We start from the raw sequence: 15,000 nt of genomic DNA, 5'->3' as shown, positions 1-15,000 counted from the left end.
ACTTTTGATTTTGATGTATTTTTTATGTATAAATTCTAAATGGAGATGGATAAATTCTAAACGTAGGACGACAAAAAAATAGGCAGAGTATAGAAAAGGAAAGACCTTTTTTTACGTTTTTTTGATTTCATCAATTCAATTTATATATCATAATAGATATAGATCCTAATTTATCCTATATCCTATAGATTTGAATGGAGATATAAAAAAGAAAGGTACCAATAAATTAAATACAAATTCTTCTAAATTAAATACAAATTCTTCTTTTTTTTTTCTGGATAGTGTATGGAATATAAATAAAAAAGGTTATATCATATTGTTTTGTTTTTTTTGTTATAGAATAGAAACATTTTATGTGATTTTCCCATCTCTATTCATTTTTTTTTTTATGAAATTTGTATAAAATTTGTATATTGTATAAAATTTGTATAGTAGTATATATAGTTATAATCTAGAAAATCTATAGGAATAGATAAATAATGACATAAAAAGCCCGATCATTTTTTGTTTTAAAAATAAATAGATGTCTTTGACATCCAACTATAGCACTGAATAACCTTTTTTTTTTTGAATGGCAGTTCCAAAAAAACGTACTTCTACATCAAAAAAGCGTATTCGAAAAAATGTTTGGAAAAAGAAAGGATATTGGGCGGCGTTGAAAGCTTTTTCATTAGCGAAATCTCTTTCTACGGGTAATTCAAAAAGTTTTTTTGTACGACAAATAAATTTGGAGTAATCTGAATTGAATTGGTTTAACTCGAATAAGATACAAAGGTTTTCTTTTTTTAATTTTTGAATATCTTTTTTTTTTATTTCCGGGGTGGGGATTCTTATTTTCCCCATCGCCCATTTGTTATGTTAGTGTTAAAATTATTAATTATTATTAAAATTATTAATTATTATTATATTATTATTATTATTATAATAAATATTAATAATTTTATTATTTATACTATAGGGTAGCACATACATAAGAACTTTAACTGGGTTGTCGAAACTAATCCATTAAATTAAGTTTCAATTTTGTAACTTTATGAATCATTATTTCTCTGAATTACTATAATATCCTTTCCTTGTTTTCAACCCACTTGAGAAAAACCCTTTCTAATTTAGTGGATATAGAAATAATGTATCAATAATATCCTTTCCTTGTTTTCAACCCACTTGAGAAAAACCCTTTCTAATTTAGTGGATATAGAAATAATGTATCAATTTTAAGTGATCTAAAAAATCCTATGTTTGTAGAAGAAGATGAATCAAGACATATTTTTCGAATTCGAAATACTTTTTTGAAGTATGGTACAATTATGACAGGAATCGAAACGCTTTTTATATAACGTAACGTGTACAACCCAATATCTAGTTGGTTTGATAAATCCTTAAAACGCAAAATCCTAACGATTAATACAAAACTATCCAAATTACATAAATTTTTTGAAATCCTTGGATGTGGTGCTGAAATTGTGATCTCTAAAAATCATATTTTTTCATTCATTTATTCGTTTTTTAATTATTCATAAAAATCATACACAAGAATGAGAAATGAATCATTAAAAAATGATAAAGAACCTTTTTTTTTTCCTTTTTTGTTTTGTTGAATTTTATCTATGAATTGAAGTTACAACTAGTTAGTTTCGTTACAATAAAGGAGTTCTCTTTTAGGAAAACACAAACTAAAAAATCTCTATTGACGAACTATTTTAATATGATAATTAAATAAAAAAAATGATACGATGAATAATAAAGATTCCTTTTGAACCTTCAAATTGAACCTTCAAATTGCTATTTCAACGAGTTTTTATTCATCAATTAAAATGTTTCCTAAAAATTTTTACATTTTACATTGAATTGACCCCTTCACCTTCAATCTCGACGATTGAATAAAAAAAGGGTTATTATGATTTCGAGCAAGCCGCTATGGTGAAATCGGTAGACACGCTGCTCTTAGGAAGCAGTGCTAGAGCATCTCGGTTCGAGTCCGAGTGGCGGCATAGTATCTTATAAAAGAGATAGAATAAGTCCTATAATGAATTTAATTCCTTATTTCCATTCCATAAAATCTAGAAACCCTCGCTTTTTTCATAATTTTTATGATTTTTTCAACTTTAGAGCATATATTAACTCATATATCTTTTTCAGTCGTTTCAATTGTAATTACAATTCATTTTTTAACCTTATTCTTATTAGTAGATGAAGTCGTAGGACTATATGATTCATCAGAAAAGGGTATGATAATTACCTTTTTCTGTATAACAGGATTATTAGTCACCCGTTGGGTTTATTCAGGACATTTCCCATTAAGTGATTTATATGAATCATTAATCTTTCTTTCATGGGGTTTCTCCCTTATTCATACGGTTTCCTATTTTCAATTTAAAAATAAAAAGCGTAAAAATAATTTAAGCGCAATAACCGCACCAAGTGCTATTTTTACCCAAGGCTTTGCCACTTCGGGTCTTTTAACCAAAATGCATCAATCCGCAATATTAGCGCCTGCTCTCCAATCCCAGTGGTTAATGATGCACGTAAGTATGATGGTATTGGGCTATGCAGCTCTTTTATGTGGATCATTATTATCAGTAGCTCTTCTAGTCATTACATTTCGAAAAGCCATAAAGATTATTGGTAAAAACAATAATTTATTAAATCAGTCATTTTTGTTTGGCGAAATCCAATACCAATACATGAATGAAAGAAGCAATGTTTTACTAAACACTTATTTTCTTTCTTCTAAAAATTATTACAGGTATCAATTGACTCAACAATTGGATCGTTGGAGTTATCGTATTATTAGTCTCGGGTTTATCTTTTTAACCATAGGAATTCTTTCGGGAGCGGTATGGGCTAATGAGGCGTGGGGATCATATTGGAATTGGGACCCAAAGGAAACTTGGGCATTTATTACTTGGACCGTATTCGCGATTTATTTACATACCCGAACAAATAAAAATTTTGAAGGTGTAAATTCCGCACTTGTGGCTTCTGTGGGATTTCTTATAATTTGGATATGTTATTTTGGGGTCAATCTATTAGGAATAGGTTTACATAGTTATGGTTCATTTCCATTAACATCTAATTGAATTGACTAAAGAGGCTAAGCCTAACAAATACTAACGCAGGACAGCGTATATATAAGAAAACTCATTGTAAGCTGGCAAGAACCTTTTGAATCACTCCACTACTTGATTCAAAAGGTTCTAACAAAAGCCAAAAATGTCTGATTCAATTTAATTCTTTTACCTTTTTTTTTTACTTAACTTATTTTTTTACTTAACTTAAACTTAAGAAAAAAAAAAAAAGACTTCTTTCTTTTTTTTTTTCTTTTTCATTGTACAACGAACAATTTTTAAAAATCATAGGATTACTTTTTGATTTTTTGTTTTATTCATGAAAACTATCTATAAAATCATGAAAACTATCTATAAAAATAATTATATAGAATAGTTTCGACCTTCTCACCTGATAATGAGAGGACGAAATCCGGATAAATACCAATACCTATTATGGGTAGAAAGATAGAGATCGAAACAAATAACTCTCGTGGGCCAGAATCAAAAAAATAAGAACTTAGAGCATTAAATGGCTTGTATCCATAGAACATTTGACGTGACATAGATAATGAATAAATAGGAGTTAATATCATTCCAATTGCCATTACGAAAGTAATTAGTATTTTTGGCATTAAAAAATATTTTTGGCTGGTAATTATTCCAAAAAAGACTATCAATTCTGCAACAAAACCACTCATGCCCGGTAATGCAAGAGAAGCCATCGATAAGATACTGAACATCGTAAATATTTTTGGAATCGAAATAGCCATTCCGCCCATTTCGTCGAGATAAACAAGACGCATTCTATCATAACTCGTTCCTGCCAAGAAAAAAAGTGCAGCACCGATAAATCCATGAGATATTATTTGTAAAATAGCTCCGTTGAGTCCTGTATCGGTTATAGAACCAATTCCTATAATTATGAAACCCATATGAGATACGGAGGAATAGGCTATTCTTTTTTTTAAATTCCGTTGACCAAGAGATGTTGAAGCTGCATAAATTATTTGTATTGTACCCACTATTATCAACCAGGGGGAAAATATGGAATGAGCATGGGGTAATAATTCCATATTGATACGAACTAATCCATATGCTCCCATTTTTAATAAAATTCCGGCTAGAAGCATACAAGTACTGTAATGGGCCTCCCCGTGGGTGTCTGGTAACCACGTATGTAAGGGTATAATCGGCGATTTGACAGCAAAAGCAATAAGAAATCCAATATAGAATATTCTTTCCAGTGCGACAGGATATGATTGATTAGCTAATGTTTCAAAATTTAATGTTGGTTCATTAGAACCGTATAAACCGAGACCCAAAACTCCTATTAATAGAAAAATGGAACCCCCTGCAGTGTACAAAATAAATTTTGTAGCCGAGTACAGACGTTTCTTTCCCCCCCACATGGATAGAAGTAGATAAACGGGAATTAATTCGAACTCCCACATGATGAAAAAAAGTAAAAGGTCTCGAGAAGAAAATGATCCTATTTGACCACTGTACATTGCTAGCATCAGGAAATGAAATAATCGTGAATCTCGAGTAACTGGCCAAGCCGCCAAAGTCGCTAAAGTGGTGATAAATCCTGTCAGTAAAATGGGCCCTATAGAAAGTCCATCTATTCCCAATCTCCAGTAAAAATCAAAAAAATTTATCCATTTATAATCTTCTGCTAGCTGGATTAATGGATCGTCCAATCGGAAATGATAACAAAATGCATAGGTTGTTAGAAGGAGTTCGAATATGCATATACACATAGTATACCACTTAATTAACTTATTTCCTCTATGAGGAAGAAAGAAAATTAAAGAGCCTGCAGATATTGGTAAAACTACAATTATTGTTAACCAAGGGAAATAATTCGTGGTAAAGACAAGATACGCTTGGACCAGAAAAACCCGTGCTCAGTCAGAAATATTTTTTTTGAGCACGGGTTTTTTCAGTAAAAAAAATCAAATGGATTCAAAATGTATTCAAGTGGGGTTTTCTTTTCTGGAACGTATCAATAAGCTAGACCCATACTTCGAGTTGTTTCATGCCATAAATAAACTCGAACGCTCAAGAAATCCGTTGGACAAGCGGATTCGCATCTCTTACAACCAACACAGTCTTCTGTTCTTGGAGCGGAAGCTATTTGCTTAGCTTTACATCCATCCCAAGGTATCATTTCTAACACATCGGTGGGGCAGGCTCGGACACATTGAGTACACCCTATACATGTATCATAAATTTTTACTGAATGTGACATGGGATCTATAAATTTTTTAACATCATAAAATTTCAATCTAGTAAACTTGTAAATGAATCAGTATAGTTAAACACCAGATGAATCAACGATTTACCAGAAATTTTCTAATCAATTTCTTTCCTTCGGGATCAACTCATAAGAAAGGACCAAGATACTTTGATTTCTTACGTTTTCGAAAACATGATGTAGATTCCAACATATTGGACATGCTAATTCAAATTGGTGAATCTTAGAATTAAATATTATTAATATATAAATATTATTATAAATATTATTAATATAAATATTATTAATATAATATAAATATTATTAATATAAATATTATTAATATAATATTACTTATTCAACAAAGTTGATTGATTGATACGCGTTGATTTTCTGTTACGATAAATTGAGGAAACAATAGCTGATCCAATAGCTGCTTCAGCGGCTGCAATAGCTATAACAAAAATTGAGAAAATATTTCCTTTTAATTGCCGACTATCAAAAAAATCAGAAAATGTTACAAAATTTATATTAACCGCATTCAGTATAAGTTCAAGACACATAAGGGCCCTAACCATATTTCGACTCGTGATCAATCCATAAATACCGATAGAAAATAAATAGGCACTCAAAACAAGTATATGTTCGAGCATCATTGACCAACTCCTTATCAATTTCGATTCATTTTAATATGAACAATAATTCAACGGATGGGATTGACTAGAATATAACAAAAAGAATATATTGGAAACATATCGAATAAACGAATTTCTATTTTATACACGAGCAATATTCAAATAGAATTCAAAGAAAATAGATGCGATAAGGCAGAAAAAAGTTTCATTTTGATTGCTTGCTACTACTAGTTAGAAAGAGAAAGATTTATTACTGACGAGCCACAGCAATTGCACCTATCAAAGCAACTAAAAGAATTATTGAAATGAATTCAAATGGAAGAAAAAAATCTGTTGCTAAATGAATTCCAATTTGTTGACTATTACTTATCAAATCTTGTTCTATAATTTGGTTTGATCTTGTAGTCCAAATAATCCCGTACCATGATGTATCTAATATAGTAGTAATTAGCGAAACAAGAATACTTGTACAAACCAACGAAGTAAGGCCGTTCCCAATGGTCCACAGATTAAAATCTTTATAATATTCTGAACCATTCATGAACATCACAGCAAATAGGATTAAAACATTTATGGCTCCCACATAAATAAGGAGCTGGGCAGCCGCCACAAAATGAGAATTTGAGAGAATATAGAATAAGGATATACAAACAAGAACCAATCCCAATGAAAAGGCAGAATAGATTGGATTGATAAGTAATACCACTCCCAGGCCCCCTAATATAAGACCCGATCCCAGAAAAACTAAAAGAAAATCGTGTATTGGTCCAGGCAAATCCATTCTGTGTAAAATAAGAGATAAATAAATCGAAATGCTTTTCATGATCTTATTGACCCGACCAGGAATTTTTTTTTTTTATGATACGTTCCTAATTGAATAAAATCCTAATCTGTTAGGTGTGAATTGCTCTAAGTACAATTATTGTAAGTTTCGTTTTTGATTCTTTTTTTGTTTGTTCAAAGGGGTATTTTGTTTTTTGAAACTATATATTTCGAAATAATTACGAATATAGTAATATTACGAATATAGTAATAGATTTTCAATAAAAATGAATCCGAAATTCTTATCAACCAGTTAAGTTGTAATTGAATTTTTATTTATTGACCAAAGCCTCATTCTTTTTTCTTTTTTAATTCAAACCAAACATTCTTTAAACTTAAACCAAACCGGAACCTTAAAATAAAAGAATTGGAAATTTATCTTTACTTTAATAGAATAGGAGGTTTACTTACTCAGTAATAGAATAGGAGGTTTACTTACTCAGTTTTTCTTTGAGTCGAATTCAAAATTGTTCGAATTGTATAATCGTCAATTACTGACATTGGTAAACGGCCCAAAGCAATTTGATTATAATTCAATTCGTGACGGTCGTAAGTAGAAAGTTCATATTCTTCAGTCATTGATAAACAATTTGTTGGACAATACTCAACGCAGTTACCACAAAATATACAAATTCCGAAATCAATACTGTAATTAAGCAATCGTTTTTTTCGAATATCCGTTTCAAATTTCCAATCAACAACAGGTAGATCTATAGGGCATACACGAACACATACTTCACAAGCAATGCATTTATCAAATTCAAAATGGATTCGCCCGCGAAAACGCTCTGATGTGATTAATTTTTCATAAGGGTATTGAATAGTTACGGGTAAACGATTTGCGTGGGATAAGGTAATCATGAAACCTTGACCAATGTACCTTGCTGCTCGGACTGTTTGGTGGCCATAATTCATGAACCCAGTTACCATAGGGAACATATCGTGAATATCTATGAATAATTTTATGTTTGTTTCTTTCTCTTGTTTGAACCAAGTCATGAATCTCATATTCTTTTTTTTCTTTACAGTGAAAGAAGTTGGAAAGAAGTTGTTAATAATAGATTACCGAGAGAAATGGGTAAAAGAAATTTCCATCCAAGATTTAATAATTGGTCCATTCTTAACCTAGGTAAAGTCCATCGTGTTGCGATAGAAATAAACAAAAACAAATAAGTTTTAGCTAATGTAATAAAGATACCAATTGTCGTTCCAAAGATTCCATTCATTTTATTTATTTCAAATAGCTCAGGAACGAATACGTACGGAATGGAAATATTCCAACCCCCTAAGTAAAGAACTGTTACAAATAACGAAGAAAGTAATAGATTTAGATACGAAGCAACGTAAAATAAACCAAATTTGATACCTGAATATTCGGTTTGATACCCTGCTACTAATTCTTCCTCGGCTTCTGGTAAATCAAAAGGTAATCTCTCACATTCTGCTAGAGAAGAAATTAGAAAAACGATAAACCCTATTGGCTGACGCCACAAATTCCATCCCCAAAAACCATATTTTGATTGCGCCTCAACTATATCAACTGTACTTGAACTGTTAGATAATTATAGTCGATGATAACATCACTGTTTCCATCGCTAGTCCAAAACCGTACATGAGATTTTCACCTCATACGGCTCCTCGTGGGTCACAAATAAATTTAAGGACCGAATCAGTATTATTTATCTTCGTATGGTTGTAGAATAGATAGAGAAAAGATGGATTGGAAGGTCCAAAATTATACCAATGGAATTCTGTCTGCTTCTGCTATATTCTGAAGAATAAATAAAAGTGCTTCTGAATTGATCTCGCCCGTTAATAATTTTAATTTTGATTTGTTGAGTAATAACTTAAGCCTTCAATAAAATACTTCTTGTAGAATATCAATAGATATTTCAACCCATTGTTTTCGATTACGAAAAAAAATGAAACATTACATTAGCTCATAAATCATGACACGAATTCGAGCTCTCTATATATGAAAGAAAGAAAAAAAAAAAAAGATTTCTTTTTTATTCTTTATTGGTTCTTTTTCGTTCCTATTCTTCTTTCGGATCTGAGAAAACCACGAATGGGGGCTTAAACTAAAAAAAATAGTAAAGGATTATTTCGTTCCTGATAGTCATTACTTTAATCGGCGGATAGGAGCATACTCTGGACCGGAATTGTGGGGAGTACGGCCTAGTCATTTCTACGAATTTAAAGCCCCAATTAGTATTCTTTTTATGTTATCCAGAAGTCTCTTTTTATATAATTTACATAATCTCCGTTACTAATCCTTTATGTATTTTGGTGTTCCTAACCATCCACTCATTTTTTTTATTTAATCCCCCGTTTGTTTAGCAATACATGTATGGGAATCCATACAAAGTATAGCGAAAACTCTAGACGGTTGATCTTTTGAGCCCGCTTCAAGCTAGATTGACTAATCAACCCGCCTTGGGGTAAAGACTCCTTTCGCTTACGTTTTCTTCCACTTAACTCTTGTACATAGTAAATGAGATTCAATTATTTTGTTTAATTTACTGCGAATTTCTAAGCTGCTTTCTTTCACTCATATATAACTATCTAATTTCGTTTATCAACCTGAACTGAAGGATAATAAAAAACGAAGATATCTATTCAATCCATTCAACTTATTTTCTAGAACGAAAGGAATAGGGAAAATAAAAGTTTATATTTCAACGAATCGCACGTAGAGATATTGATAAAACACATAGAGTTAATGGTATTTCATAACTAATCGATTGAGCAGCAGCTCGCAGACCACCTAAAAAGGAATATTTATTATTTGATCCGTAGCCTGACATAAGAAGTCCAACAGGAGCAATACTTGAAATGGCAATCCATAAAAAAATACCGATATTGAGATCGGCTAAAATAAGGCGAGAGCTAAAAGGAATTACTGAAAAATTTAGTAAAATTGATATGACTGCTATAGACGGTCCAATACTAAATAAACGAGTATTTCCTCTAGATGGAAGAATATTCTCTTTGAAAAGCAGTTTTGTTCCATCTGCTAGAGCTTGAAGAATTCCTAAAGGACCGGCGTATTCAGGCCCAATACGTTGTTGTATTCCTGCAGATATTTCTCTTTCTAACCATACAATGACTAGTACACCTATTGTGATTCCCAATACAAGAGTCAAAATAGGGACCGACATCCATATGATCCCATAGACCTCTTTTAAAGATTCTAATCTGTAAAAGGAATTGATATCTTGTACTTCTGTCGTATAAATTATCATTTCAACGATCCACTTCTCCCATAATGATATCTATGCTACCTAGTATCGTCATAATATCAGCCAATTTCATTCTTTTAACTAACTGAGGAAGAATTTGCAAATTGATAAAACCCGGCGGGCGAATTTTCCATCTCCAAGGAAAACCGCTTTGATCCCCTATCAGAAAAATTCCTAATTCTCCCTTTGGGGCTTCCATTCTCGCATAAAGTTCTTGTCTCGGTAATTCAAATGTGGGAGAAGGTTTTTTACTAATGAATCGATATTCAAAATCATTCCATTCTGGATCCCTTTCTCGATCAAAGCATCGGATTTCTAAATTCTCATAGGGACCCCCCGGAATTCCTTCCAGGGCCTGTTGAATTATTTTTATGGATTCCGTCATTTCACTAATTCGGACTAAATAACGAGCTAATGAATCTCCTTCTTTTTGCCACTGGATTTCCCAATCAAATTCGTCGTAACACTCATAATGATCAACTTTCCGAAGATCCCATTTGATTCCCGATGCTCGTAGTATTGGGCCGGATAAACCCCAATTTATTGCTTCTTCTCCACCAATAACGCCTATCCCTTCAACTCGTTCTAAAAAAATAGGATTTCGCGTAATAAGTTTTTGATATTCAACAATTCCTGTTAAAAAATAATCACAGAAATCCAAGCATTTATCTATCCAGCCATAAGGTATATCGGCCGCCACTCCTCCGATACGAAAATAATTATGCATCATTCTCATACCGGTGGCAGCCTCGAATAGATCATATACTAATTCTCTTTCTCTGAAAATATAGAAAAAGGGGGTCTGTGCACCAATATCTGCCATAAAAGGTCCAAGCCATAATAGATGAGAAGCTATACGACTCAACTCCAACATAATTACTCTGATATAGCTGGCTCTTTTAGGGACTTGAATATTCCCCAATTGTTCTGGTCCATTTACGGTTATTGCTTCCGTGAACATAGTGGCTAAATAATCCCAACGCGTTACATAAGGCAAATATTGTATAATTGTTCGGTTTTCCGCAATTTTTTCCATTCCTCTGTGTAAATAACCTAATATTGGTTCACAGTCAACAACATCTTCACCATCGAGAGTAACGATGAGACGAAGAACACCATGCATTGATGGGTGGTGAGGTCCCATATTGACTATCATAAGGTCTTTTTCTGTAGCTGATAGATTCATAAGTTTTTCCTCGATTCATTCTTACATGAATTGTTGAAAACGAAAAGACGTACATCAAAATGAAAATCTAATAAATCGACTAATTCAAATAAATCGACTAATTCAAAATTTGCAAATTAACGATTTTTTGATTCCCGAATATCCAACTCACTAATTAATTCTTTATAACGTATTTTATTTTTCTTTGATAAATAAGACAGCAGCCGTTGACGTTTTCCTAGAATTTTACGTAGACCTCTCTGAGATAAATAGTCTTTTTTGTGCAATTCCAAATGTGAAGTAAGTCTTCGTATCTTATTGGTGAAACTAACTATTTGAAATTCAACGGACCCCCTGTTTTCTTCTTTTTTTTCTTGAAAAATAACTGAGATGAATGAATTTTTTACCATAAAACAAAATATTCTCTCCCCCTTTTTTTGAATGTGAATTTTACTGATCAGTAATAATAATACCAGTCATTTTGATATACACAATGATTTTAAGTTCGTTATGAACTTTCTAATTTGTTCAAAATTTGTTCAAATAAAATTAATCAATCCGGTTTTCAATTTGATTCGTACAGGGATACAAAAGAGTGATATATTTCTACAAAAGAGAAAATTTTAGAGTTCAAATAAGAGGATCTTAGTGATTCATTTGGCGATCTAATTTCTAATTAATATATATTTGTAATATATATTTGATATGTATGTCATTAAATTAGTATCATGTATCAGAATGAAATGTAAGACAATCCTTGTGCCCATCTATTTGTTTTCATAGACCCGGCACGGTACATACATAATATATGGGAAAATGTACCATTAACTAATTTTCAAACGCGGATACATATGTATCCTTACCATACTGAAACGACTGCCATTATTAGTATTAAACCAATAGCGATTCATACAAGCTAAATCTTCTAATCGATAATTGGGCCAAAGAAAGAACTTTAATTTAATTAGTTTCTTTTTATCACTATCAAGATGTTTGTTTTTAGTCAAAACTTGACCACAGTTTTTTACAGTATTTAAAAATACTGGATTTCTATGCATAGCATTTTTATCCCTTGAATTGAAAGAAATTAGAATTCGCAATTCTCGCCGGTGGTAAGGGGATAAAATATTTTCAGGAATAAACAAATCATAATGATTTTTGTCTTTATTTTCAGTCATTTTTTGATGTCTTGCAATAGATTCATCAAAATTCTTTTTATCAATATAGTTTTTTTCTTGGTATCTTTGATTAATTTGGTGTTTATCTTTATGAACCAACGAAATACTTATAGTTTGATATAGAATAAATTGGCCATCATTTTTTACCGACAGACGAACTGGCTCGATAATAAATATTCCTTTTTTCAGTAATTTTCTAAGAGTTAAATTCTTCTGAATCCGCAAAATATCCAGATTCATTTCTCCCCTTTGAATAGAGGATATAACAATTTCCTTTGGATTTATCAGTCTAAGCAGGAGACAATATACTTTGACATTATTGAGTATTCTTTGATTTAAAGAACCATCCCATCTCAATTGAAAACGCAAATACCTTTTTAGGAAAAAATCAAGCTCTGCTTCCGTGTTGCTCTTGTATTGCTTTTTCTTTCTACGTTTTTTTCTGTCTGATTTACCATAATCTTCTTCAACATCTTTTTCTTGGTTTGAGAGAACAGATTTCAAATTTCCTTGTTTTTGTGCATCTGATACAAGATCCCCTTCACCTATGAGTTCTTTTTCTTCTTGATTTCGATTCTCTAATCCAATCATTTTTTTTTCGTTCGGTGCTATTTTTTCGTTCGGTGCTATAAGGGGGTCCTTTTTTTATTTTCAATAATATTTTTATTAATGTTCCCGTTTCCATTTAAATTTAAAAGAAGTAATTTTATTGGTATGATCCATGGTTTAACCTTATACGCATTATATAGCAGCATAAATTCTGGGAAGAACCAAAGCTCCAGATTCGATATAGGACGACTTAGTATTTCTTCATTCATTCCCATCCAATCAAAAGGGCTTCCTTTTTGATTGGATGGGTTGCTTTCTTGATCTTGATAAATTGTGAAATAAAAAAGGTCCATTTTATCAATTATTTGATAATTATTAACCGCAGTCTTAATATTTTTGTTACTCTTGGTACTGGTATCGACCCAGGACTCAATATCGGCCTTATTTCTAAGACAAAAATGAAGAATTCGCCAATTAAAAAACTTTCTATGCGAAAATTTCCCCATAGCATCTAGGATATCGTCTTCGCCTAGATAATTATGGATAGGGATATCCCTCAATGTATCAAACAATTTTCGTTTATCCGTGTTGTAATTATAAGAAATCTCTTCCCTCTTATTTACTTGGAATGGTGATCCATAAGCATACGAGTCCCTCTTATCTTGATAATTAATAGATTTATATGATAAAAAATCATATCCATAGTGTTTTTTCAAATTTGATTTTTTATATTTTTGTTCTTGATTCAGTTTATATTCTTGATTCAGTAATGAATTTGCTTGAAAATCATTTTTTTTTTCGTAATGAATTAATCTTTCTTTTTCATCTGAATCCCATTTTGTTAAATCCTTATTTTGAGCCAGATAGCGTTGATTGGCTCTATTTCGCCATTGTGCTGGTACTAATCTAAGCCATCTACTCTGAACTAAATCGTATTGATAACGACTCCTTAACCAGTTTTTCCATTCATTCATTCCAGAATGCCAAAAGATTTTCTGTCTTAACCCATAATGATGTCTTAATCTGGGAAAATGAGATACTCCCTGTTCTTCAAAATAATCTTTTATTTCATTTTTAAGAAAAAGAGATGTTCCATGATATTGAAGGATAGATTTTAATTTTAAAAAACTAATAACTTGGGTTTGGGATAATTTGTAAAATACATATGCTTGTGAGAAGGAGGATAAGTCACAAAAAGCTTTTTCATTTCTAATACTAACATTAGAAAGTGAAGAAAGTGAGTTTTTTATAGTTGAAATAAAATGAGTTGTATTTTTAGTTGTTTTATTAATTCTTTCTTGATTTGTTTCATTATTGTGAATGAATTTCTCAATCATTTTTTTTGTTGATTCAGGAAAAAGTTGTGTATTGGTTCTTGGAATATTAATGATATATAGAAGAATATCTATGTATATCTTTTCAATGAAAAATTTTATAAAAAAATAGAATTTACGGATTAATCGAATATTTCTTCTTTTTAATATTTGCCAATTTTTTTTTGATGATTCTAATATTTTATCCCGATAACTTATTTTGTTAGAAATAATATTTATTTCTTGAGTTAGAAATTCGTTTTTCTTGTCTTTTATAATTCTAATTTTTTCTATTTGATTTTTGATTGTGTTTGTTCTCGTAGTCAGATCCTTTATTTTTTTTTCTATTAATGAATAATTTGTTCGCTCCATAGATTGAATTTGAAGGGATGATTTGCGAATCATCTTATTACTGATTAGCGAATCCTTTTTAGTTTCGCCCAATTCATATATTTCTCTCAACCCAAAAAATGGAATTGGATTTATTTTTGAAAGTTCTTTTATTATTCCCTTTAGAAATAGAATACTTTGAGCGAACCCTTTTTTTGTTTCTTTTGAGACTTTTCGAAACAATTTTGTTTTTTCTTTTAAAATTGTTAAAGCTATAAAACATTTCGTTTTCAATTTTTTTATTTTTTTTTTTTAGTTCTTTAAAAATAGGCTCAAAAAACGAACGCTGTTTTCGAGCAGAACCGAAAGGTAGTTCAGTTTCCATTCCCCAAACTGTTAAAAAGCAAAAATCATTCTTTTGACCTTTCTTTTTTTTCATTGGATCCTTATGAGAGGGTTGTAGTTTAACTCTATGCCAAG

At 31.1% G+C, this 15,000-nt stretch overlaps 10 protein-coding genes across 10 annotated transcripts; 2 read left to right on the top strand and 8 right to left on the bottom strand. All coding sequences in view use genetic code 11, as the record gives it.

The window, feature by feature from the left end:
- Positions 1–571: 571 nt before the first annotated feature.
- Positions 572–736, top strand: rpl32 (ribosomal protein L32). Its single transcript has one exon. It carries the CDS (start codon positions 572–574, stop codon positions 734–736), a length of 165 nt encoding a protein of 54 aa, YP_009132990.1.
- A 1,354-nt stretch (positions 737–2,090) lies between these two features.
- ccsA (cytochrome c biogenesis protein) lies at positions 2,091–3,080 on the top strand. The gene has a single exon. The coding sequence runs from the start codon at positions 2,091–2,093 to the stop codon at positions 3,078–3,080; it is 990 nt and encodes a 329-aa protein (YP_009132989.1).
- Positions 3,081–3,415: 335 nt separating this feature from the next.
- On the bottom strand, positions 3,416–4,918 carry ndhD (NADH dehydrogenase subunit 4). Its single transcript is given in 1 exon segment — positions 3,416–4,918. A coding segment is annotated over 1 exon segment (1,503 nt).
- A 137-nt stretch (positions 4,919–5,055) lies between these two features.
- On the bottom strand, positions 5,056–5,301 carry psaC (photosystem I subunit VII). The gene has a single exon. It carries the CDS (start codon positions 5,299–5,301, stop codon positions 5,056–5,058), a length of 246 nt encoding a protein of 81 aa, YP_009132987.1.
- Positions 5,302–5,636: 335 nt separating this feature from the next.
- ndhE (NADH dehydrogenase subsunit 4L) lies at positions 5,637–5,942 on the bottom strand. The gene has a single exon. The coding sequence runs from the start codon at positions 5,940–5,942 to the stop codon at positions 5,637–5,639; it is 306 nt and encodes a 101-aa protein (YP_009132986.1).
- A 229-nt stretch (positions 5,943–6,171) lies between these two features.
- Positions 6,172–6,702, bottom strand: ndhG (NADH dehydrogenase subsunit 6). The gene has a single exon. The coding sequence runs from the start codon at positions 6,700–6,702 to the stop codon at positions 6,172–6,174; it is 531 nt and encodes a 176-aa protein (YP_009132985.1).
- Positions 6,703–7,178: 476 nt separating this feature from the next.
- On the bottom strand, positions 7,179–7,682 carry ndhI (NADH dehydrogenase subsunit I). The gene has a single exon. The coding sequence runs from the start codon at positions 7,680–7,682 to the stop codon at positions 7,179–7,181; it is 504 nt and encodes a 167-aa protein (YP_009132984.1).
- An 83-nt stretch (positions 7,683–7,765) lies between these two features.
- ndhA (NADH dehydrogenase subsunit 1) lies at positions 7,766–9,988 on the bottom strand. The gene is made up of 2 exons: positions 9,436–9,988; positions 7,766–8,304 (listed from the first exon to the last, which is right to left on the bottom strand). Exons 1-2 carry the CDS (start codon positions 9,986–9,988, stop codon positions 7,766–7,768), a joined length of 1,092 nt encoding a protein of 363 aa, YP_009132983.1.
- Position 9,989: 1 nt separating this feature from the next.
- ndhH (NADH dehydrogenase subsunit 7) lies at positions 9,990–11,171 on the bottom strand. Its single transcript has one exon. The coding sequence runs from the start codon at positions 11,169–11,171 to the stop codon at positions 9,990–9,992; it is 1,182 nt and encodes a 393-aa protein (YP_009132982.1).
- Positions 11,172–11,287: 116 nt separating this feature from the next.
- On the bottom strand, positions 11,288–11,560 carry rps15 (ribosomal protein S15). Its single transcript has one exon. The coding sequence runs from the start codon at positions 11,558–11,560 to the stop codon at positions 11,288–11,290; it is 273 nt and encodes a 90-aa protein (YP_009132981.1).
- Positions 11,561–15,000: the final 3,440 nt, after the last annotated feature.

The sequence above is a fragment of the chloroplast genome of Hibiscus syriacus (assembly GCF_006381635.1).
Source record: "Hibiscus syriacus chloroplast, complete genome".
NCBI classification, from domain to species: Eukaryota; Viridiplantae; Streptophyta; class Magnoliopsida; order Malvales; family Malvaceae; genus Hibiscus; species Hibiscus syriacus.
This window is presented reverse-complemented; position numbering and strand designations above follow the sequence as displayed.